At 41.5% G+C, this 24,693-nt stretch overlaps 1 protein-coding gene across 2 annotated transcripts in view; it reads left to right on the top strand.

Moving 5' to 3' along the window:
* LOC143127222 (interferon-induced very large GTPase 1-like) overlaps positions 1-16,348 on the top strand; it is a 44,108-nt gene extending 27,760 nt beyond the window's left edge. For both annotated transcript variants that reach the window (XM_076288566.1, XM_076288567.1), the window contains 2 exons: positions 10,716-10,976; positions 11,233-16,348. In XM_076288566.1, the coding sequence (XP_076144681.1) occupies positions 10,716-10,976; positions 11,233-15,932 (4,961 nt within the window). In that variant the 3' untranslated portion in view covers positions 15,933-16,348. The remainder of the gene's footprint in view (positions 1-10,715; positions 10,977-11,232) is intronic.
* The last annotated feature ends 8,345 nt before the right edge of the window (positions 16,349-24,693 follow it).

Below are 24,693 nucleotides of genomic sequence, written 5' to 3'. Positions count from 1 at the left end.
TACTTGAAAACAAATATCCTATTGCATCCTATTGCGTGCAGAGGGAATTTGAAAGACAACTGATTATCCCGACCCCTCGGACTGAGCACTGCGAACGGTGAGTGCCCAGACCCTACATTATAATGTGGGTCTGGCTCGCCAGGCTAAGTCTTTCTGGAACAGGCAAGGGCTTTCTAGCCTCATGTCAGCAGCGCTGCATCACCCATATAGCCTACATTAAAACAACCAGCGGATGGTGGGCGGGTGCGGTTTTGAAAATTGGTCAAAAAACTTTGGTGCTGATGGATGATAAGTTTTGCTATGCAGTTATGGTTGAAATAATAGCCCATCAGCGCATCTCTAGTGTGTGTGCCTCTCTCTCGCTCAGAGGGGAGGGAGAGTCTGAGGGTCGATCCAGCATCGATTCTAAACTCTGTGGTGGATAGGATCTACAATTAGGTGTTAACAATACTACTACGCTAGGTCGAAGTACTCCCAAGTGCTATTGCGCCACACATTGTAGTTCTCCTGTTTATTCGCTTGGACAATCGCCACATTTCATGTTGCGTGACCGTAGCATTTCTATCAACTACTCGTGCAACTGTATTTAAGTCGGGAAAACGTGGATGTTTTTGATTACTTCTACGCTTAGTTACGGCAAAGCCCGCTAGCATAGCAACATGCTAACACAGTCCAGCCGCGCACCAGAGCGTTTAAGTGCACGTACCGACACGGGAGAGGTATGACTCAACTCGTGAAAGTTAAGGTAAGAACATATATTACTACTGACATTGGGTGGCGTGTTCTTTTAAGGCCACAAAGAAATTTTAGTAATCAAAAAGAAGCAAAAAAAAAATTCAATTTCCAATAACATTGTCCAAAAACATTTCCGGGTCATCATATCAGGGTAAAACTCATTCCACATTTCAATATCATTCTATCAAATATTTTGTCCAGTTCTATTTATCCAAACAGAATCCATTAATGTTAACATAATATTCAAGGACGAACCACCTAAAAATTGTTCTATCCCTGTCACACCTACTATGTTAAGGCAATCTTTACTAGTACACAGTCGAGATGCAGAGCATGCAGAATCATCAGAAGTCCTGTAGGGAAAAACACGCATTTGAAAAGACTTTTCTTGGCACACCCAGCAGGTCTCATTCGTCCCTGCTACAGTTGTTCTAGCTTGGAAAGCCAGTTGACAGGCTTTATTAGTACCACAGATCTCCTCCTCTGGAGAAGTGGGCATAATCAGTAAGAACACACAGAATAACAACACTAGCCCCACTCTACTCCCAGTTACAAAACAACAAAAACTCTATTCTATCTTCAACAGCAGAGCTGGCTTGGGTTTTTTAGGCCCTCCCCAGGTCACTGTCCAGCGATGATGAAATATCTAGCTAAACTGGAAATAAAACAGTGCTAGTTTAATGTATACTGATATCTTGTTTCTACTTTTAATATCCACCACTGATTTGGATGATGGATGGTTGAATCCACTAATTTTAATGGACACTGGTGTACCACACTAATTGATTTCCCTACCCTCAAAGGAATGACTTCACATGTGTACTTAGTAAAATGTGTAACAATCAGAGCATACTTCCCTTCATTTGCAGTCCAATATTTTCTAGTTGTAATGCAGGTTAAAACAGCAGGGTCTTGCAACACTTCCCTTATCCCCGATGGAACATATATCCAAAGGCCTACTGGTGAAGTTTGCCAAAACCTCCACTGGTCAACCTCAAGCATAAAGTCACAATCCGTTGAGATAATGTTCCGGTTCTTTCACCACTCTGCAGTGTGACAGATGAATCCAAGAGTCTCTTTCCGCAATTCTCACTGCAGTAGGTGTAGACAACAGAACTTGATACGGTCCACGCCACCGTTCTTCATTCCAGCGTTTTCTTCGAAAGTCCTTAACAAGCACCCAAGAGCCTGGTTCCACTGGGTATGTATCCAGAAAACTTTGAGGCAAAGCTGACGCCACCTGTTGAGAAACAAAAGATAGAGCAGCAATCAGTTCTCGGATGTAACCAGACAAGGTACCAACTACATTAGGTTAGGATTAGGTAAACCTGGAATTGGCATGGGACGGGCAGTCAAAATCTCAAATGGGCTTAAACCTTTTGATCTTGATGCACAGCCTCTGAGGTAGAGGAGAACCAAAGGTAGACCAGTCACCCAATTCCATCCCATTATTTTATTTTAGTCAATTTATCTTTCAACATTCCATTAACATTCTGGCCATTTTGAAAACATATCCACAATTACAAGGCAATATTCATAACTTTTGCATTTTGTTAATTGATCAATTGAATAAAATCCATTATAATATATTCAAACGGGCCTGATGGTGGTGGGTGATGCCCTCCTTGGGCTCTCACTGTGGGTGCGGTGTTATGTTTAACAGGTAATGCACCTATCACAGTAAGCAGCTGCCACGGTGGTGAATCCTGGTGCAAAATAAAGTTGTTCTATTGTTTTTACCATAGCTGTTGCGCTCGCATGATCTAAACCATGAGTAACTTTAGCAACTATATGAAAACATGATTTTGGTAAAACAGGCTTGCCTGTTTGAGTATGTAGCCACAAATCATCATTATTCTTTTTACAATTTTTTTCATTTTCTTTTTCTTTTATATCTATTTTATACATTCTGTAAATTTAGAAACACTAAAATTCAGAATGTCTTACAAACTCAGGTGGTATCTTTCTCTCAACTCTCCCCTTCGCGGCACTTTTAGCAGCCGAGTCAGCCCTCTCATTACCAAGGCTGACCTCATCAGCGCCTCTAGTATGCGCTGCACACTTAATTACTGCTACAGCAGAAGGAAGCTGAATTGCCTCTAGCAACAATACAATGAACTCTTTATGTTGTACAGGTTTACCAGTAGCCGTAAGAAAGCCTCTTTCTTTCCATATTGCTCCATGGTCATGAACAATTCCCCAGCAATAACGACTATCAGTGTATATGCAAACAGATTTTCCAGCTGCCAACACACAAGTTCGAAAAAGTCCTATCAACTCAGCAGATTGGGCAGAAAAAGTTGGAGGGAGCGAGTAAGATTCAACCACTTCAAATTGATTCACCACAGCGTAGCCACTCCCTACCTCTCCAGATTCCAAGCGTAATGAGGAACCATCGACATAAAAAATTAAGTCAGGGTTAGTAAGGGGTTCCTCAGATATATCAGGACGAGGTTTAGTACAAATTGTTATGACATCACAGCAATCATGGCTTTCACCATCTTCGGCAGAAGGTAATAATGTCGATGGGTTGAGGGTGGTACAACGTACAAGTGTGACATGTGCTAAAGTCAATAACACATGTTGGTACGAGAGGAGGCGGGCAGTGGTCAGATGTGATGTCTTTGCTTGTAAAAGCAGTGCATGCACGTCATGTGGAACATGAACAGTCAAAGGATGCATTAATACTAGATCCACACAAGCCATTACTGCATTTGAAGCAGCTGCAACAGACTTCAAACAAGGCACCCAGCCTCTTGCTACCGGATCCAGTCTCTTTGACAAATAGGCTATTGGTCTATACTGTCCACCAGGGTAGGAATTTCACGGCGGCCACGACGGCCATGGCCGTCGTAGCCCCTTGCATTGGCCGTGAAGCCCCTTTGAAAATCAGAGGTTTACAGGCCACGGTGGCCTTGGTGCCCCATTCTTTCAATATTCTGCTTTGCGTCCTACTAATAGCGATTTTTAGTTAGCCTGGGGCCTGTCAAAATAATCTTAGCATTCACAGCGCAAATTAATTTAGTCTTTTACGCAGTGGAGAAAGTGACAGCGCAAGAAAGTGCGTCCAATTCACCCATTCTTCTCAGTTGAACTACTCGCGAAGTAGCCTATACATCACACAGACATCACAAGTATCACATGAAAGAGCTTTTTCTCAGCTTTTAAACGATGTTAGCCGATAATTTCTGTGTTGAACGGTTAGCGAGAAAAGTAGGCCTAAATATAATTCAATTTAATCATACATTCTACTGAAGGTTTTGCGTCCCATGATCTCCCTACCCATTCATCTCGGTGGAATACTTCACGAACCCTTCTTTTAACACATGACAAACCATATATCGGAATAAACAGCAGACCTTACCGAACACAAAAGTGTAAAGCAGTCCCCTGTACAGTTAGCCGTTCCAGAGTAATCTAGTTTTGAATTTGCAGTAAATTTCGACATGCATGGATGTCTCCAAATTTGGGCTTTGCGTTTTACAATTGTTTCACATGATTTCATAACGGGCCAAATACAAAATAAATGTTACAAATATCGCCTAGATATTAGTAAATCATAGGACAGCTGACTAAGAGTTTGTGAAAGCATTTGATCACAAAATGCATGCATCTAGGCTATTTGAGTCTCTTAAAGCTGAGCTGTGCTTAAATTGTTCAATACATGATTTCATAACAGGCCAAATATAAAATAAATGTTATATATAGCCTAGATATCTGTAAATATTAGATGATCAGATGATTTACAGTTCTATGTAATATGTCATGTTTCATGTTTTTGTAATGTTTCATACAGTGATGCAGGTCTACTGCAGTGAATAGGCCAAATACAACTTTGATCATTTTTATAGCCTACTACTGTATAGTTAACTTTGGCCTTGGTGCCCTGACATGTGGCCTTTGTGCCCCCCACCAAATATGCCCAACTGAAGGCCAAGTGGCCTTGCCCCCAGAATGGTGAAATTCCAAGCCTGCTGTCCACCATGCAATTGACATAATACCCCAGACATGTAACCTCCTTTTTCACACACAAACAAATGAAAATCAAGATCATAATTAGGCAATCCCAAAGCTGGAGCTGAAGCTAAAGCTTGTTTCAAAAATCACAAAAACAGTCTCACAGTCGTCAGTCCAATTTACAATGTCAGTCAAACTCTTACAAGCATTTGCGCATGCTCGGAGAGGTTGTGCCTTCTCCGAGAAGTCTAAAATCCAAGCACGACAATAACCAATCATTCCTAAGAAGCTTAACAATTGCTGCTTTGTCCTGGGTCTCGGACAGCCAGTAATTGCAGTGATGCGTGACGCATCCAGGGCCCTGCAGCCAGGAGTAAGTATATGACCCAAGTACTTAACTTGCTCTTGGCAGAGTTGCAACTTTTCTTTAGAGACTTTAAGTCCCACCCTGGCCAGGTATTTCAGCAATGCCACTGTGTCAATCAGGCATGATTCTTTTGATGGACTTCCTAATAAAACATCATCAACATAAGAAATAACAGTACTTCCTGCCAGTGGAGTAAATTGTGTCAGACAGGCCACTATTGCCTCATTAAACACTGAAGGTGATTCTGTGTATCCCATAGGCAAACGACTCCAAGTATACCTTTGACCTTTAAAGGTGAAGGCAAACCAAAATTGAGAGGCAGGATGTACTCTTATCGTAAAAAACACATTTTTAAAATCAATTACAGAATAAAACTTCGCAGTGGATGGCAGACTAGAGAGAATTGTGCAAGGATTTGGCACAATAGGATGCCTCGGGTGAATAGCGTCGTTAACAAGTCTTAAATCTTGCACAAATCTCCAAGTGCCATCAGACTTCTTAACGGGCAAAATTGGTGTGTTAACTGGGGAGGAACTGCAACGCACAATAGCTCCCCTGTCCAATAATGATTTGAATACGGGCTCTATCCCCTGCTCAGCCTCTTTTGGCAACGGATATTGGGCTTTCGACGGGTAATGCAATGTTTTTTGCGCATGTTTTTAATGGTTGAGCAGTAGATAGAGTCCCAAAGTCATAACTATCAGCTGCCCAGAGATTATCTGGAACAGCGGCTAACAGATCTGCTTTCTCTTTTAAAGAGAGAACCCTCCATTCATCGGGTTGGGTTAATGAGGGTATTATCTTTAATAATCTTTAATATTATATTATCTTTATTTTAGATTATTAAAGATTATATTATTATATTATCTTTAATAATCTTTAGCATTCACACACGTTTTCACAAACGGCCCTAAATCAATCCAATTTTCTTGGGCTTTTACCAATGCAACATGTGGATAAGAATTTGGGTTTGCAAACAAATATTTCAGACCTGGAGAGAGGTCTACTACTACTGCAGAGTAGATTTTAGAGGTCAATACGCCGGCTAGTGTTAATTTTGCCACCTATTTTTAATTTACTCTTAGTCTTAGTCTTGTGACGAAATGTCCTTTTTAGTCTTTGTCATATTTAGTCATTCAAATATCATTTTTGTTAGTCAAGTTTTAGTCGACTAAAAGTCTCGTCATTTTAGTCTAGTTTTAGTCAAAAGAAAACTAAAGGTATCTTAGTCTTAGTCAGTTTTAGTCAACACATTTTAGTCTTTTTTTTTATAACAAATTATTTCTGATTACCATTTGAGTCAAATAGTGTTTCACACATCTCAATTTTCCAACAATATTGTGTGTCCACAGGGCTACTCGTCTGTTATAATTACTCATTCTGATTTTTTGTCAGTCAGTATGTTTACATGCACAGGTAAGTCGAGCTACAGTTATAGCTTGGCTGGGATTTGACCATAGACAGTAAAAGATTTGACCGGACCACTGTCATATTCGTAGACCACTGTTTGTTAAAGTGTAGGTCCGGGGATCACTGGTGGTCCGCAAGCTATCCCAAGTAGTCCGCGAGCAGACGTGGTAAAATATAATATAGATGAGTTGTTTACAATATTGAACCAACTTGTATGTAAAAACAGTTCTACAACACTGTCTATGTAAGATATGCCAGTTTAAATCATACAGTATGAATCCACACAATAAGCAAAGTGCAAAGACAATAAGCAAGGTGGTTCAGTGAGTAGGCCTATTGTGTAGACTAATTATAGGCTACTGTTGATGTAGGTCTAATCTTTTTTTTTTTTAGCTAGGGTTAGTTAAGTGGTCCTGAAACTGAAAAAGTTTGAGAAACACTGTCATAGGCCAAAGTATTAATGTTTTACTCCGCCTCGCTAGATGGCGATATGCGCCCAAACACAACACATTCCCCAAACAGACTCTCCATCTTAGCCATAGCTAACTTGCTAGCGAACTTTCCATATTAGCTTACTTGCTAGCAAACTTTGCATCATCAGTCTAACTAGTTAAATAGTTGACATTACATGATGAACATTTTCGTATGGACATTCTGGGGGATGTTAATTTGTATGAGAGAAGCTTCAACTTCTGGGTATGTAGCATTGTGGCATAAAGCTTAGGCAGTTAGCTTGCTAACTGGCAGAAATCTCCAGTGTTCTTGTTCCATGTAGTTTCGTGTTGCAGCCACAGGGTTGCAGCAACAGCACGTAGACTAGCCTACAGGAAAGCTGTTGCGTATGAACTCATTCGGAATATTTTGAAAACATAACAGCTAGATATTCTGTCTTCTCATTTTGTAGACGAAAATGAAGAGAGATTTTATCTTAGTTTTTCTTTCATGCAAAACATTTTAGTCTCGTCTTTTTTCGTCAACAATAATGCATCTTAAGATAGTCTTAGTCAGTGTTTCAGGACATTACTGCCGTCTCGTCATCGTCTCGTCTTAGTCATGAAAAAAAAGGTCGTTGACGAACATATTTCCTCTCGTCTCGTCTGACGAAATTAACACTAACGCCGGCTACATCAATAGTCTCAATACTATTTCCTATCTGGTACCACTCTTTCACATACAGCTGATCTGGAGAGCCTTGAAAACATGCAATTGTACACTGAAATTGCTCAGGGGTTTCTGTCTTTTCTAGAACCGAGATCGGAGATTTTAATGCTAAACTAATGTCTTTACACTCATATCCTATTCATGTGGGGTTAACTTTCTGACAATACAGATAAATGGGCCCTTCTAGACCTACTCCTTCAGAAGAAAGAAAAAGTGTAAGATTTAATTTACACATTAGATCTCGGCCTAGTAAATTTTCAGGGCAAACACTGCTCAAGAGAAAAGAATGTTCTACTGTCTGATGTTCATATTGAACCACTAAAGGGGTAGAAACTGGTTCTGCCACTGATTGGCCTGAAGCTCCTGTTACATATATAACTCTATTGCTTTTTAATGTTAAAAACTTACAACTATCTTTCCTTCCAAGTGTACTAACATCCGCTCCTGTATCAACTAAAAAATATACATTATTACCATTCAGAGAAAGAGTTAGCTTAGGTTGTGCGGCAGCATTCAAAGTCAGTTGGGGATAAAGTTCATAGGGTGATACAGAAGTGTTGGTGAGGGGTCCCGGAGTCCCCTGTTCAGAGTCCTCCCTGTCCTATATTCAGAATTTCCATTCTGTGTCCAGACCGGACCCTGAGGGCGTCGTTGTGATGATTTATCCCCGTCTTGTCTCCAATCACCCTGCTTCGGACAATATCTCGCTGTTCTATGTCTCCACAATTCCAGCAACCGTTTCTTTCAGTCCACCTAAATCCTGCTCTCCTTCCTCCACAAAGTTTGCCACTCTTCCCAAGAATTCTCTAGCAGTCTGTTTTAAGCTGAGAAATAGCAATTTTAGTTCAATCTTCAGTAGCTGAATACTTGCAGGGACCTAGGGGCAGGAACAGCCAAAGCCAGCTGTGGTGCAGGGGGTGCTGAAGGGAATGGTGGTGAAGATTTACAAACTACTGTATAAGGGCTGGATTGTCAGGTTCACTCGTCTGCACATAGACTTAAGTTGAAATGTCCATAGCTCCGCACAAACCTTCTCTCTCTCTCTCTCTCTGGCCCTACTCTTTCTGTTCCATAACTTTTCTCTGTTCCATAACTTGCTTTCTCTTCTCCTCTCATTCCCTCGCTTCTTTCCCACTTTTCAAACAAATCATGCTTAAAAAGCCTAGCCTTCCTTTCCATCATAGCCCTACATTCAGTTAACCTTTCCAAACTCAACGTACCATCTAAAGGAAATTTTCCTTCAGTCCATCTACTCCACTTATTCAATAAACATTCATCTACACATTCAGGTCCATATTTCTTATACATATCTTTTAAACATCCAGGATTATGTATACCTTTGTGCAATTTAACATTTTTACTATTACTAGTCCCCATAGCAGTGTCCCTTTAATATATTTTTATTAGCCAAATTACCTCACGCCTAAAACAGAGCAAACTATCAGAGTGCAATAGCAATGTTCTCAACCAATCCAATCCCCGTATCAAGCGCTTTAAGCCAATCCTACCGATTGCTTCTCTTAGCAGATCCTTTATCGATTGCTCTTCGGCTGTGCTCACAAGCCAACCTTTCTACCTTCCTACAAGTAGAGCAGATTGCTTCGGTGGCACCCCGGCACACAAGCCAACTTTTAACTACAAAGCGGTAGAAAAAAAATCGCTTCCCACTCACCACCTAGGTGCCTGTGACCACAATACGGTAATACCTTATCCGAGACACAGGATGACTCCCTTCCAGCAAGGATGGGTCCCGCGGGCGATGTTGCCTTCCATGTCCTACGCCTTCCAGGTTTCACCGCCGCGTCTCGGAGTTAGGTATCCCATCCGCTGCCACCAAAATGTGGTCAAAAATATCCAGGCAACACTCAGGTGTGAGGAACCACTGCAGGTTTATTCACGATACCGGGAGCAGGTCACTAGCAACAGCATGTTCCAGTAACACTACTCAAAGTTCTCTAGGGCGAAGCCCCATCTTATACATGTTAATTACATTGGTAATACAAATCACATGAGTACAATGGTCTTTTCCAAAAATCCTCATACATGCAGAAATACAACAATACATATACACTTCTTGGACATAGCATGTGATCCATGCACCATACGCAAGTCATGGGGCTACTCCAAGTAAGTAGATAATTGGTCAATACAATACATATACATCCTTCAGCATTCTCTTGCCATAGTCTAGTTCCTGTCGGGATATTCCTAATATTACTGCCTAAGGCAGAATACCCTTAACTCGTGACAAAGGGGTCGCATGACCTTTATTAGAAAATCATGACATGGAGAGAGCAAATGATAGACAAAGCAAAATTGATGCACAGTATTGAATGTATAGAAAGCATACAAAGAATATAAAAAAATGTTAGTAATCCAGAATTTCTCCTTCAGTGCTCTAATGTTCTATTATTTTTATTATTCCCCATAGTCCATGTCAATTGTTATTATTATTACTATTAATTGCTAATTCTTTTGATGTAACTACTGCTTTGGCAACATTGTAACACTTACAGTCATGCCAATAAAGCTCATTGAATTGAATTGAAAAGATAAGCCTTGACCAATGAGCTTCTGGAGCTGCTTGTGATGGCATATCTGCTGGTTCAGTGTTATGCTATATGTCTACAATTCAGAGTTATTTAGTTTGAGTGCAATATAGGCTACAAACTACAAACAGCATTTCTTTATAAAGTCTTTGTGCATGAAATTATTGTTTTTTATCCTGTTCCGAAACTTTGCTCCAAAGTGATTTGGAGTCTGATTGGGCTGTAAGGCAGCTGACACACAGGAGCTGTTGCTCTGTCACTCACTGCTACGAGGACAAGGAAGGATTTTTTCCCTTCAAAATGTCTGGGAGTTTTGTCACCTTCCTCTGTGTTCTGAGAGTGCCAGCAAATTAAAGCCCTTCCCTAGCTGACCACGGGAGCACCCACACCTCAGCATGCAGCTCTGTTCCATTCCTTGGATTCTTCTCTAATAATTTGTGCTGCTCTCTACTTCACTTTGCCCTTAGCTCAGCATACTGACATCATTGTCATCATACTGACAAAATAATTCATGTTTTTTTTTTACTCAATTTCAGAACCGGTTCCTCCAGAGAGAATCCAGGTGAACCATGTCAGTGCAGACTCTGTTTCCCTCAGGTGGAAGTCACCTGACTTTCCGGTGTGGGAGTACCATGTGACCTGCTGGCAGGGAGATCAACTCGTCCAGGAGATGGCAACCAAGTCCAATAAGACTACATTCAACAACCTATCATCAGGTGTTCAGTATTCCATAAAGGTCACAACTGTTCTTGAGAATGGCAGCGAGAGCAAGATTGCCACCAGATATGCACACACAAGTAAGTGGCAAGTGGATTTTTTCATGCAGATTTTTATTTCTACCTCCACGTTTGATTGAGACTTGGATAGATAGATCAAGACTATATAAAAAGAAAGTATGTAAAGCCTGAAAAACGGAAATGTACATTTTCCTTCATCTGCTAGAATCAACCCTATAGAGTTTGTCAAGTAAATTAATCACTTGTATTTGTAAATATGACATTAGAGGATGAGGAGCTACACTACTGATGCTGATTTCTTGCTCGGTTCTAACAGAGACCAGTCTGGAAGGCCTTCTGGTCAACTTGGGGTTGATGGACCACTTCAAGGACAAGCTCTCACTCAGCACTGTTCTTCAAATCAGTGAGAAGACCATCACTGATAAAACACTTACATCTCCGTTATCCTTGCCTTGGTGTTTCTTAAAGAGATTAATGATGGTAAATGTGACAGCTAGAAGTGTGAAGTGTGTTTCAACTGTTGATGAGAACTGGGACAGTGCAGACTTTGATATTTGCAACGACTTGGACAGTTTGGTGGAATGCCAGGACTCAAGTATTGTGGTAAACCCTTTAGACATTGTGACAGCTCTCTTCCTGTGCTCTGATGGCTTTCTTCAGCAGGAGATGACCTTGAAAATGTCTATGTGTCAGTTCTCAGTGCCGTTGCTTCTTCCATCTTCTGATACAAATCAGCCGATGTTCATGCTCTGGGCATTGAGAGATATTGTAAAGAAGTTTAGACCACACTCTCTGGAGGATCCTAGAGGATTTGTAGAAGAGAGGATTGTTCTCTCTGCTCTGCCAATGGTGTCATTTGTCAGGTTAGGTAAATGTGGCTTTTCCAAATCACAAATCCTGAACAAATTACTCAGCAACCCACAGCAATACCATGACACCTTCCTTCACCATGATATGGACTGTGGGGACAGTCCACGGAAGATCTCTGATGGATTGGTGGAAATTAGCTGGTACCTTCCTTGCGGGAACAAAAACATTGACATTTTTCCTGAGCCAGTAACTGTTGCCAACTTAAGAGGTGACATTTGCTCATTCGAAACACAGTACTCCTTCTTGTGTCAGACATCTTCAGCTGTTTTTGTCTTTTTTGACAGTTTGGATACAGAACACAAAATACTGACAACTCAACACCATAAGGCACAGTTGTTCTTGGTGGGCAATGCCCAAAGCAAGAATTTCAACATTGATGCCTTGAAGTTGGTAGCCTCTGAACTGAACTTAAAGAAAGCCAATGTCATTCTCAAAGTCAAACAGATGAATGACGCAGACTTTGTTAAAAATCTGCGTTCAACCATAACAAATTGGCTGAAGGGTGACCCATCCAAAATGCAGCTGGAACAGATGGTTGACATTGCTCATGAACTTGGCATTCGTGTGGATGAGGACAACAAGGGATGCCAGAATGCAAAAACAAATGCATTTGAAATAACTACAAAGATTGAGGACACATTGCAGTTCAAGGAGAGCCAATTGCCCTTGCAAGGGAAGATTTGGAAAGAGCTGGCAAAACTTGAAAAGGAAGAATGCAGACTAAGGAAAGCTGGAGATCAGAATATCGAAATCTACAAGAGTGAGCTTCAGGAACAAAAGTTGAACCTCAGGGAAGAGCAGCGTGGCTACGACATGTCAGAGGCCATGACATGTTTCATTAATGCATTAACAACTTCTAGACTAGAGAGGTCTTACTTTTTGAAATGGATGAGAATGAACTTAGACAACTTGTCAAGGAAAAGTCTCACAGGACTTAGAGACCAATACAAGGAAAAATGCCAGGATTCAGTAGTAAACAAGGAAGAGATCAAGGATCTTGACAAACAGATCTCTAACAGCTCTTTGGGAATTGAACACTTTGTGCGAGAGATGGGCCAACTGTATGAGTCCACATTAACCCTGCCAAAAGAGTCAGAAGCCCGACAACAAATGATGCATTTGCCTGAACTGTGTGCCAAGTTACTGCTAGATGGCTTTCCCCTGGAACTTGTTGATGGGGATGCCTCCAACATACCGTTGCATTGGGTGAAGAATGTGTTAGGGCAGCTTGATCGTCTGGTAAAGCCCAGAAACAAGATCCTTGTGGTTACCGTCTTAGGGGTCCAGAGCACTGGAAAGTCTACTCTCCTGAACACCATGTTTGGGGTACAGTTTGCTGTTAGTAGTGGAAGATGTACCCGCGGGGCTTTCATGCTGCTTATAAAAGTCAGTGATGACCTCCGTAATAAGATGGATTGTGATTTCTTGGTGATCATTGACACAGAGGGATTGAAGTCTCCAGAACTGGCTCAGCTTGATGATAGCTACGAGCACGACAATGAGTTAGCCACACTTGTGATCGGACTTAGTGATGTCACAATAATTAACATTGCCATGGAGAATTCAACAGAGATGAAAGACATTCTCCAGATTGTGGTTCATGCATTTCTAAGGATGAAAGAAGTAGGAAAGAAACCAATTTGTCAGTTTGTTCACCAGAATGTTGCAGACGTGTCGGCACATGACAAAAACTTGAGGGATAGGAAGCTCCTTCTGGAACAACTAAATGAAATGACCCAGGCGGCAGCTAAAATGGAGGGTAAGGAGGAGAACCAGAAATTTACAGACGTGATGGAGTATGACCCAGAAATAGGAAACTGGTACATTCCTGGACTATGGCACGGAAATCCTCCCATGGCTCCTGTCAATGCAGGTTATAGTGAGGCTGTCTATGATTTCAAGAAGACCATGGTCCAAGTGTTTGGAAACATCAAGGAAACAAATACATCTGGAAACATCAAGGATTTTTTGGAATGGACAAAGAGCCTTTGGAACGCTGTGAAGTACGAGAATTTCATATTTAGCTTCAGGAACAGCTTGGTGGCAGACGCCTACATGCGGCTATGCACGGAGTACCACAAATGGGAGTGGGATTTCAAGAAGCACATGTACTCATGGCTCACCAGCGCTGAAACCAAAATCTCCAACTTTGAGGTGATCAGGACTGAATTGGACAATGACATCAATTACTTTCTTTGTCAGTTGAAAACCAAAGCTGTCCTAGAACTTGACCAGAGGGAAAAAGTCGTTCTTAACAGCCTGACAGAGTACTTCAAGCAGACAGAGGGGCATGTCTATCTTGTGGAGCGATATCGTGAGGATTTTACAAACAATGTAAAATGTCTCCGAAGAGACTTGGAGAACTCTGTGCTGAGGAAACTTGAACTTGCCAGTTGTATCAGCCAGGGGATGAGAAAGTTAGAGAACATAAAAAAAACCCACACTGATCTCTTGGGAAAAAGAGTCCTTGCACTACTTGAAAAATGCAAGACCAGCAGTTCAAGGAAGACTGACTCAGAGCTGGAGAAAATATTTGAAAAAGTGTGGCAAGAAACTGTGTCTGAGTTAGCATTGCATGGATTGGAGCATAACAACATTGTAAGTAATGTTTACCACCACTTGAGGTCGAACTTGAAACAGAAAGGAGGCTCAGTGCATGAAATGATTAACAATGTCAATCTGTTAGAGTGTGGTATACATCCCTTCACTGTTACTGCTGAAAATTTCATCCAGAGGATTGTTCATAAGGTTAAAAAGTTTTTCTTTGAAGACTTCCAAATGAAGGCCCAGGAAGTGGCAGACAATCTCATTCAGAAATGCGTGTCAGTTGTTGATGAAAAATGTCTTGGAACATCTGACTATCATGAAAACTACATTGAAGATATCCTGCACAAGATTGACGACACACTATCTGCCAACCGGAAACTTCACACTAGTGAAATATTTGAAGTTTCTCTAAAACTCCACATTTGTGGAATTGCTGCCAGATGTTTTCAGGACATGCACGATCACTTCATACAGGAGAATGACCCATGTAGGTGCCTTGAGCAGTTCAAAGAAAAGTATTTTACAGATTTCAAAGACCTGTACAATGAGCGAGACCAGTGCAAGAGGAAAGCAGAAGAATTCACAACTTTGTGCCTTAAACCTGCTGTGGAGTCTTGGGTTGCAGCCTCTCTAGGTCCAGACATAGTTGACGAAGTATTGATGGGAAAGAATGCACTTCAGTTTAGCACCAGGGCATTTTTCCAGTATTCACTCCTAAGACAGTTGCTCTTGGAATCCAACTTTGAAAGTTATGTGAGATACATCTGCTTTTACAAGGATTTTGTGAAAGAATGGATATATGACCGCATCAGGGAGCACTTTGCAAATGGAAATAAGATGTCTCAACTGGAGGACAAGTACCTCAAGACAATCTCAAAAGAAATACTTGAGGCTATTCAGACCACACAGAAGCAGACACATTCAGGGGCCACCGTTAAGGAATTTATTCAGAAGATTTGTAGAGAACTTGAAGCAAAACTGGCCATTCCCAAGGATGCAGTTGATGCTGTTATGGCTCTCAGCAATGCAAAGGTGGAACCATTTGCCCATTCGCTCTCAGGGTTCATCCAAGACCTTGAAAGATCACTGAAAAATACATTTCTGAAGCTAGATACTGAAACAAGACTCCAAACTCTCAAAATGAAACCACAGGATGAGCTGTTCAAACGAGTCTTCGGATGTGGCAAAGGGTGTCCATTCTGCAAAGCACCTTGCGAAGCTGGGGGAGATGTCCATACAGATCATTGGGCCTCAATCCATAGGCCTGAGGGATTGGGCAAGTACAGATTTACAATGTCAGAAAAACTAGTCACTGAAATTTGTTCTTCTTCTGTGTTCAGTGACCGTAAGTTCAAGTGTTATGAGACAAACCAAGAGTACCATCCCTTTAAAAAATACCGTGAGATTTTCCCTGATTGGCACATTCCAGCAGACCCCAGTATTCAAGCCTCAGATTACTGGAAGTATGTCATGGTAAAATTCAACCAACAGTTTGCTGAAAGATACAAAGCTAAGCCAGCTAACATTCCTATTGTGTGGCTACTAATCACCAAAGAACAAGCTGAGGATAGCCTGAAAGAATCTTTCAGTATCAAGTAAATCACAAATATACTGTATAGGCTAGTTTAAATAGTTTAGAAAATGATCAATGATCAATCCTGATGTTTTTTTTTTTTTTGCTTCAATGACCCTTAAGAACATGTAGGTACATGGGTTTTTGATGTAAGATGTATATTGTTGTGTTTTGTTTGCTTGTTTGTTTGTTTTTTTTGCTCCATTATATTTTTCAGTGTGCACATGCTACAGAATTAACAATGATCATGCTCTGGTTCACTTAGCATTTTGATAGGTGAGGGTGGTAGAAAGTTTATGTGGGTACTGGGGAGAATAAACCATGAATGTAGCAGTTGGTATAATAACAGTTGTGCTAACTGTTGTTGAAGCAATTATTTGTGTACCTAAGTAATAACTGGTGGTCACATCATTAAACTTCCATTTTGTCTATCTTATTGAGAAATCTGCATTATTCAATAAAATATGTAATCTAATACTGTATATGTAAACTGTTTTAGTCTTTTAATTGTAGATGGAAATAGTAATGATACCAAAGACTTAATCAGTACAATACTTTTCAGGAAGACCAGTAAGAAGTTGACAGAGTGGTAAAGCCCTGACTGCGATATAATGTTCAACATTTTTTCCAAATAGTATACAAGGCATATACAGTATATTTAAAATGGCCTATCTGAAATAGTCAGAATAGAACAACAAAGTGGGTGCGAGTTTAATAACGTATTTTGCCAACAGTGCATGCACACTATGGACAGAGCGAAGTCAGGTGCAGGGGCGGAGCCAGACATTTGAAACATTGGGGGCTTAGCCCAGTGTCACACACAGGAAGGCTAAGGGGGTCCGGTGGCATGCCCCCCCGGCAGAACATTTTGAAAAATAACCCCTTAAATAATGAATTCTAGTGAATTCTGTGTAAACTAATGGACACATTGAGACTTTAAAAATGTGAGACTCAAGGTATATCTGACTGGCACTTTGAGTCTTTCAAGAGAGGTCTATAGGAATAGCCTATCTGATCAGCATGCACTTAGTTAATTAAGCGTGGTTTGTATATTATAGGCTAGTATACTATGCTGTCTCAATACATTTTTACTTTGAACTCTGGCCAAAGTAGCCTTATGGTCAGGTTTAGCACAGCCCCACACATTGTGAACCCACTTATTATAATGTTCAGTGGAACACATGAAGCTAAGTTTAATCCAGGGTTTAAAATACATTTTTTCAAAATGGGGAGGAATTCCCCCCTTCAGTGCTTCACATAGGGGGACAAATTCATCTCGGCTCTGGCATTGCCTAAACTGATCGTGTGGAAAATCAGATTATCTGTCAATATTTGGATTTGAAAATAAGGGATATTTGCTCAATATTAGTAGCCTACATTTTGTAACATTTACAGAGAAACCGAGGGGAAGTTAAATTAGAAATTAGAATCGTTGGAAATTGAAAACACATACAATAAGATTCGGGGCTTGAGCCCACGAAGCCACCCCCTCGCTCGGCCAATGGTCAGATGCACAAAGTGGGCTTATAGTTAGGCCGGAGTTAATTAAAAAAAGATAGATAGATAGATCAGAATTTAACACAGGTCTCGCCCATTTAAGGGGCAGCCGTGGCCTTCTGGTTAGGGCTTCCGGCTTGTAACCGAAGGGTTGCCGGTTCGATCCCCGACCAGTAGGATGTGGGCGGGGAAGTGGTTGAGCACTGCTCTCCCATGCCCACATCCACGGCTGAAGTGCCCTTGAGCAAGACACCTAACCCCTCACTGCTCCCCGAGCGCCGCAGTAGCAGGCAGCTCACTGCTTCAGAATTAGTGTGTGCTTCATCTCACTGTGTGTTTTCTGTGTGCTGAGCGTGTTTCACTAATTCACGGATTGGGATAAAGGCAGAGACCAAATTTCCCTCACAGGATCAAAAGAGTACTTACTTTTTTCAGAGCCCCCACTTTTACATAGCTTCCCGCTACCTATATCGCCGCAATTTGACATTAGTGGGAGCTAAAAGAGCAGTTTTAATGGTGAACTGTGTGCGTCATCTTCTGGCCATTCTCACAGTATGTAGTAACATACAGTTGCATGGTGCACCTCAATTTCCCAAACTATAAGTACATTTTCTAGTTGGTTGTACTGTATGTATTTAATGAGTGTGTAGTAGAACCCATGACAATTTTATTTAGACCATGTGGAGCTGATAAAATAAAGTATGTTAATAAAGTAATTAATGGTAACTCCACCATACTTCTGTCAACAATCCGGTGCTTCACAGGAAAGGACCAGTTATGCAGTAGAAATATGTAGAAAGTAGAAAGGGGCTCACCCATGTTTGGATTACTTAGTTTAATTTGCAACAGGTAAAAACAATGAGATAGATAGATAGATAGATAGATACTTTATTGATCCCCAAGGGAAATTCAAGGTCTCAGTAGCATACAGTACAGACATCACACACAACATGCACTTACAGCAGAAAGGGTAAATATAAGTATATACACATAACAAAACTCCACTGTACAATAGAGACAGTAGAAGATAAGAAAACTAACAAAACTAAATACTAAATATACTATATAAATTAAATAAAAAAATCCACAGTGTGCTTGAGGGTGATCAAGCATGAGACGCTTGCAGTGACAGGGCCGGGACTGGCCTGTAGTTCTGTGTGCATGGTAAGGTGCTCAAGAGAGTGAGTGTCATGGTGAAGGTACAAAAAGTAGTCCAACAGTAGTCCAGTTCTGTGTGCATGGTAAGGTGCTCAAGAGAGTGAGTGTCATGGTGAAGGTGCAAAAAGTAGTCAAGCAGTAGTCCAACAGCGCAAGAATAAGGTCTAGAGACCAGCATAACTAATATGGACAAATAAGAGAGTAAAGTATAATGTAGACAAGGTAATATAAAAAAAACTATGTCAGTGCAAGAATAGGTTGAGGTATTAGGGTTACAGCCAGTCAATATTGTAGCAGAAGCCATTGGTCATGTGTGCTAATATAGCATGAAAAACAGTGTAGCAGTAAAACAGTAGTAAAAACATTAGGCTGTGGAAAGTAGTAAAACAGTAGTGGGCAGTCAGTACTCAAACGTGGAGAGGGTTGAGAGGCAGACAGACTATGCAGAGAAGTCTATCTCTCCTCTTCCCTTTAGTGAAGCATTGAACAGTAACAATAAACCATAAACCTTAGATGATTAGCTCCATGGAGTATGAAATGTACTCCCTCTACCCTGTACACACACGACTGCATCCCTGTCCACCCCAGCAACACCGTCGTTTGTTGAGGACTGTAAATATTTTTCATTATTTTATTGAACTCTCTTTTTGCACAGAAAATGACATGCACTTTCAATTTACATTTATAATGACAATCAGGGGCGCCGCTAGGGTTGTATTCCATAGTACGCACCATATCCCAAAAAAAACGGTGGCTACCCTACACATAGAGGTGATGTGTTTCAAGCTTTTTAAAAGTTCTGAGATGAGGGAGATTTACAGAGCAAGCAGCTCTGGCCATATCAGCTCTGGCTCACATGACGTGAACATTGTTTTAAATGCATTATCGCTTCCCAACACGCGAACAAGGGAAAGAAAAGAAAAAAAGAAACCAATGAGCTTATGTCGCGAGAAAAGACAGTTATGGTAACCTAACAATAAAGATTAGCTTACACTGCTGTTTGGTTGTCCCAAACTTTGAGATGATCCATACTCTACGCATTAACTGAATTTGATCAATCTTGTAACCCCAACTGCGATGTTCCAAACAGTGACTGTAGGATGCAATGCCAAATCTCACTGCCTTCAGCATAACAGTGCACCTTTTACTGTTAAACACCAGAAAAATATTAAGCTGCTGTTTTCTTTTCATGACGAGCACTACGCTTGAATGATTTATGACTGAATGGAACGTTGCGTTTTTAAGCGCCAGAACTGCTTATCATGTCGTGACAAAGTTTACACCAATCATCATCTTCTAATTTATCCTTATGTTGAGATGTCCAATCTCTTTGCCCTAAACATAAGCTATAATTTGTGCGCCAAGCATGTTTCAATTAAGACAGTACACAAGCTATTTTTAATGTTGTACTATTGAATGATTTCATGAATAAAGAGTTGAAAAATTGTACGCACAGTGCGTACAGGATTACGGCTGGCGGCGCCACTGATGACAATAAAACGACTTACTCTCAGTAGTGCAGATGAAATTGAGTTTCTCGGTCTCAGGCAGGCTGACCCACTGTCCTTCCTCCTGTCCACTGTCCATCTCTGTGCTGATCCAGGAACAGAAGCTCGGACTGCAAGCGTGGTGCAGGCCCAGCCACACGTGGGCAGTGGAGGCTCCTTTAAAGGTAAACTATGCAGTTTAAGGTATTTTTGTAGAGTCCCCCCTAGAGTTCCAATATATTTATATTTCACTCGGCCGTTGTAAATAGTTTATCATCAAATTGGCTTCATAAAGGTTATATTAAGGTGAAAATCTTGCATAGTGTACCTTTCTATCTATCTATCTATCTGTCTATCTATCTATCTAAACTGCTCCCTCACCCAGCGCTGGATCCGCTCAAAGGTCACAGATGCCAGGTGCACTTGGTGATCTTAGCAGTACTGCAGCGCCTCTTTCCAGGTCTTATTCTTACGGACCAGAGGAAGGGTAAAGATAGAGCTTACTGTGTGAATCCCTGTAAAAATCTCATTTTATCTGCAGTCACCATATGTGCCCAGATGTCCATTTAAGTTGTTCAGGGCAACACACGCATGCACATATACAATATAGGAATATGAAATGTATATAAATTATGTATTTGAATTGAGAAGGAGCACATTAAAACACCACCCACAATCATCCATTATTCCTGTTTGCCTGTTTGTGTGTGTCTGTTTGGGGGCGGGGGTGTATGTGCCTTGCTCAGGATCACAGCAGTGGCATATTGACACCATGACTTAGGGCATACTCACACAGGGCACGGTTCACTTGTACAGTACCGTGCCAGAGTACGCTTCTCCCCTGTTCTTGGTCCACACTCACACTGCATAGGCTGCTATCAAACTGTACCCAGGCACGGTTGGGCTGCTGTGCTCTAGAATCTTTTCATAGGCGCAATCAAAAAGCCCAACCATACCGTGCCCGAGTCGGGGTGACGGTAGTTTCCAAATTTAACAACGCAGCAACGCCTGCTAACATAAAAAAAAATGCAGTTGGAAGAATGTGTACATTTATACAGCAAAGGTAAATAAATGTATTGTTTCTTAACTACCGATGCAGTTTATTATCAGTTTGTAAAGGTTAGACAAGGTAGGATGTAACGTTAGGAATCGCTGATCAATGTGATTGGTTAGACTGGACCAATGATCACCTCAACAGGCGGACCCGGCCATGGATAAGTGTACCTTGCCAGGGTACAGTACGGAGTGATCACACTGGTCAAACTAACTGGACTTTGGTGGTCAAACGTACTCGGGTATGGTACGAAAGGCATAGTGTGAGTACTTATTTACATGTCTTACATGAAATAACTAGGCCAGGGATAAGCAGCATTGATGATGGAGACAGCCAAAAAAATGTACATGGAATAACTCTAAGGCTGTAAAAGGCTACTGCATTAGCAATGTTTACATGAATTCTGTGGTTATGGCAGCTGTTGCAACTGAGGGGTGAAATCAGCTTCTGTCTCTTTCCCTTTTCTTTTGGATTTTTCTCTTGATTTTTACATGTTCTAGCGCCAGTCTTTCAGATTGTGAGGAATCTATAGAATACTGTATCCAACAGTGTTGAATTGATCTCCATGTTTTGTGGATATTACAAAATCAGTCAATAAATCACTAAATTAAGTCATCTGCAATGATTTTGATTCTTGCAAGTCTATCTCTGACCAGTAGATGGCAGGCTGTAACAAGGGTGACTGTGGAGTGGCACAATAATGTGTAGGCAATGGGCATGTCATGGAAACAGGGCTGTGCAGTCACTCAGTCTGAGTAGGAGACCCCATTCTTGAATATTGCATCCTAGAATGGTGTATGTTCACACATGCAAATGTGTGTGTGTGTGTGTGAAGGAAGGATTGGACAGTCCAGGCCAGAGAGACTCTGGTGAAATGTCCTGCAATCACTGAATCTAACAGGGCTGAAGGAGCAAGAGCAGACCGGATCCCTCGGTAAACCTTCACCAGGTACCTTGTCATGAGGAGTCGTGCCGTGGGGCAGCACTCTTCTCTTCTCTCGTTACGACCCCCTGCGCCCCCTGCAGGTGTTGGAGCTGTAGACAGGCTGCAGTCAGGACGTTAATGGCTCATTAGGCACACCTGGTGAGAACACCTTTCACTCTCCCTTCCCCATCGCTTCCACTCCTCTCTCATATTTTGCCACCTTCCCCCTTTTGACGCAGATGCACTTGCACTCACTCCTACTCACTCACATACCGCAAACACACATGCATACATTTATCCTTTACCTTTTCTCTCCGTTTACTTTTGATTCATATATTACTTTTGTTAAAAACTGACTTCACTGTCTGCCACCTCTTTTTATGTTTCTTCAGGATAAGTATAGTAAGTATGTATACTGTATATACTCTTTTGATCCCGTGAGGGAAATTTGATCTTTGCATTTATCCCAATCCGTGAATTAGTGAAACACACTCAGCACACAGTGAACACATAGTGAGGTGAAGCACACATTAATCCCGACACAGTGAGCTGCCTGCTACAGCGGCGCTCAGGGAGCAGTGAGGGGTTAAGTGTCTTGCTGAAGGGCACTTCAGCCGTTCCTACTGTTCGGGGTTCGAATCGGCATCCTTCCGGTTACAAGTCTAACCAGTAGGCCACGGCTGCCCCAAATTCCTCATGTGCTCGGCAGAGTAACAACGTCTCAGTAGTGCTACTAAGATATGTTTTATGGTCTACGAGCCGGCCATAACAGGGACAAGATCGTTTTCTCTCCACAATATCCAGCTTGTCCATAACCCACTCCAACACATTTGCATTGGCCAACAATGGACAACAACCTTCTCACCCCAGGCCATGCCTGTCGTGCTTGTTTTGTTATTCAAACACAGTGGGGAAATGGCGCAACAATGTGAACCTCCATGGCACTGCCCTGAGGCCGATTAATACTACAATGGCACAATGCACAGTATACTCACAAGCAACTCAGAGAAGCCTTCAGGCCCAATCCAGAACAGGAAACAGTATGCAGATGGGCTTTCCTGGAAGCTTCTGGAGGGATGCCCCCCTGTCCCTCTATTGTCCTGCTATTGGAAATGGATGCACATTAGGCCTAATGGCAGACAAGGCCTCAGCCATGATACCTTTTGACATGATCACATCACTTGCATGATGAAGGCCTTTGTTTAAAGGAACCATATGTAAGATTGTGGGCAAAACTGGTACTGCAATCACTTTCAAAATACTGAAGAGTGGTGTATCCCCTCCCCCTCCCCCCTGACTCGAGGTTGCACACGCGGATGGCGAAACACTACTGACTTCGTGATTAGTAGATAGGTGGAGGGTGGCGCATCAGGCCAAAACACAACATGACATGACAAAACACAACATCAACAACAGTTGAGGGCTGCAACTTCACTTTTTAAATGACAATATCCTGGCTGAACTACTGTTGTCAGTGATATAAGTATTTGAAATGAACATGATTTCTTAATGTCTAGTGACATATCAGGGCCATTTTATGATTCATTGAAATATTTTTCTTACATACGGTTCCTTTAAGGTAACAGTAAGGACTTTTGCTCTTAACTGATATACTGAGTTTACAAGCTAAAAGGCCTGCAAAAACCTTGGAGACATGTTGACGCTACTAGCATGCTAAGTGGTGTATTCTGGAAATATAGGGGATATCTGACATCTGGTGAAGCAACAGCAAACTGTGTGGTGGGACTACATTCAAGTGACTCCAACCCAAGGGTGGAGTGGGTGAGCTGACAAGAGCAAGGTGCAGGACAGTAGAAATGGTGTCGTCAGTGGACTGCTTTTGTCAGACAGCAAACTGGACTGTGTTCAAGTGAGCTGGATATGTGACAGGACTATTTTTTCTGAGCACTTCATGATGTGTGTGTGCAATGGGACGATAGTCATTTAGGCAGGTCACTATGTGCTTCTTGGGAACTGGAATGCTGGTGGTGCACTTAAAACACTGTGGAACAGCAGCACGACAGCTTCAGACTGCCTCAGGCTGCTGCTACCGTTTACAAATATTCAGATTTTTACAATAATCTTCCAGATAAAGTATCAAAATGTGTGTGTGTGTGTGAATGTCTGTGTGTGTGTCTGTATGTGTGTCTGTGTGTATGAATGTCTCTCAACAAGTGTGTGGGCATGTGTGTGTTTTTCTGGGGTTGTGGCATTTGAGACAACCAGCCAGCGTAACCAGAAGGGGTGACAACAGAGGAACAACTCCAGAACTGTCTGACAGGTAAGACCCAGTTCATTCATCTTAATCAAACCAGCACTTTATACGGTAACACTTAACATACGGTAACACACGCATAATGGAACATGTATTAGGTCTTTATTGAACAATTTCTTATTCTTAACCAATAGGTAATTTATTCTTTGCAAATCCTTAATAAGCAACTAGTTGGTCAGTATGTAAGGTTACTGCTGGTTGTTCTTGTTGTAGAAAATGTTGTTTATTAACAGATATTTAGTGTTGTCTAATGCAATTTGTTGTGCCGTGCATTTTGCGTTATTTTTTGTGGTTTGTAATATTCTGGGTTTTTTTATGTTTTGTAAGTTGAAAAGTGCCTGCTACACCGCAAGACTACTGTACACTTAAAGACTTCAGGAGATCAGACATG

This window comes from Alosa pseudoharengus, unplaced genomic scaffold (genome assembly GCF_046254945.1).
Source record: "Alosa pseudoharengus isolate Yale_2024_CS ecotype anadromous, Long Island Sound unplaced genomic scaffold, YU_APseudo_1.1 YU_APseudo_1.1_scf_17, whole genome shotgun sequence".
In the NCBI taxonomy this organism is placed as follows: Eukaryota; Metazoa; Chordata; class Actinopteri; order Clupeiformes; family Clupeidae; genus Alosa; species Alosa pseudoharengus.
Note: the sequence above shows the minus strand (reverse complement) of the source record. Positions and strands in the feature narration are given on the sequence as shown.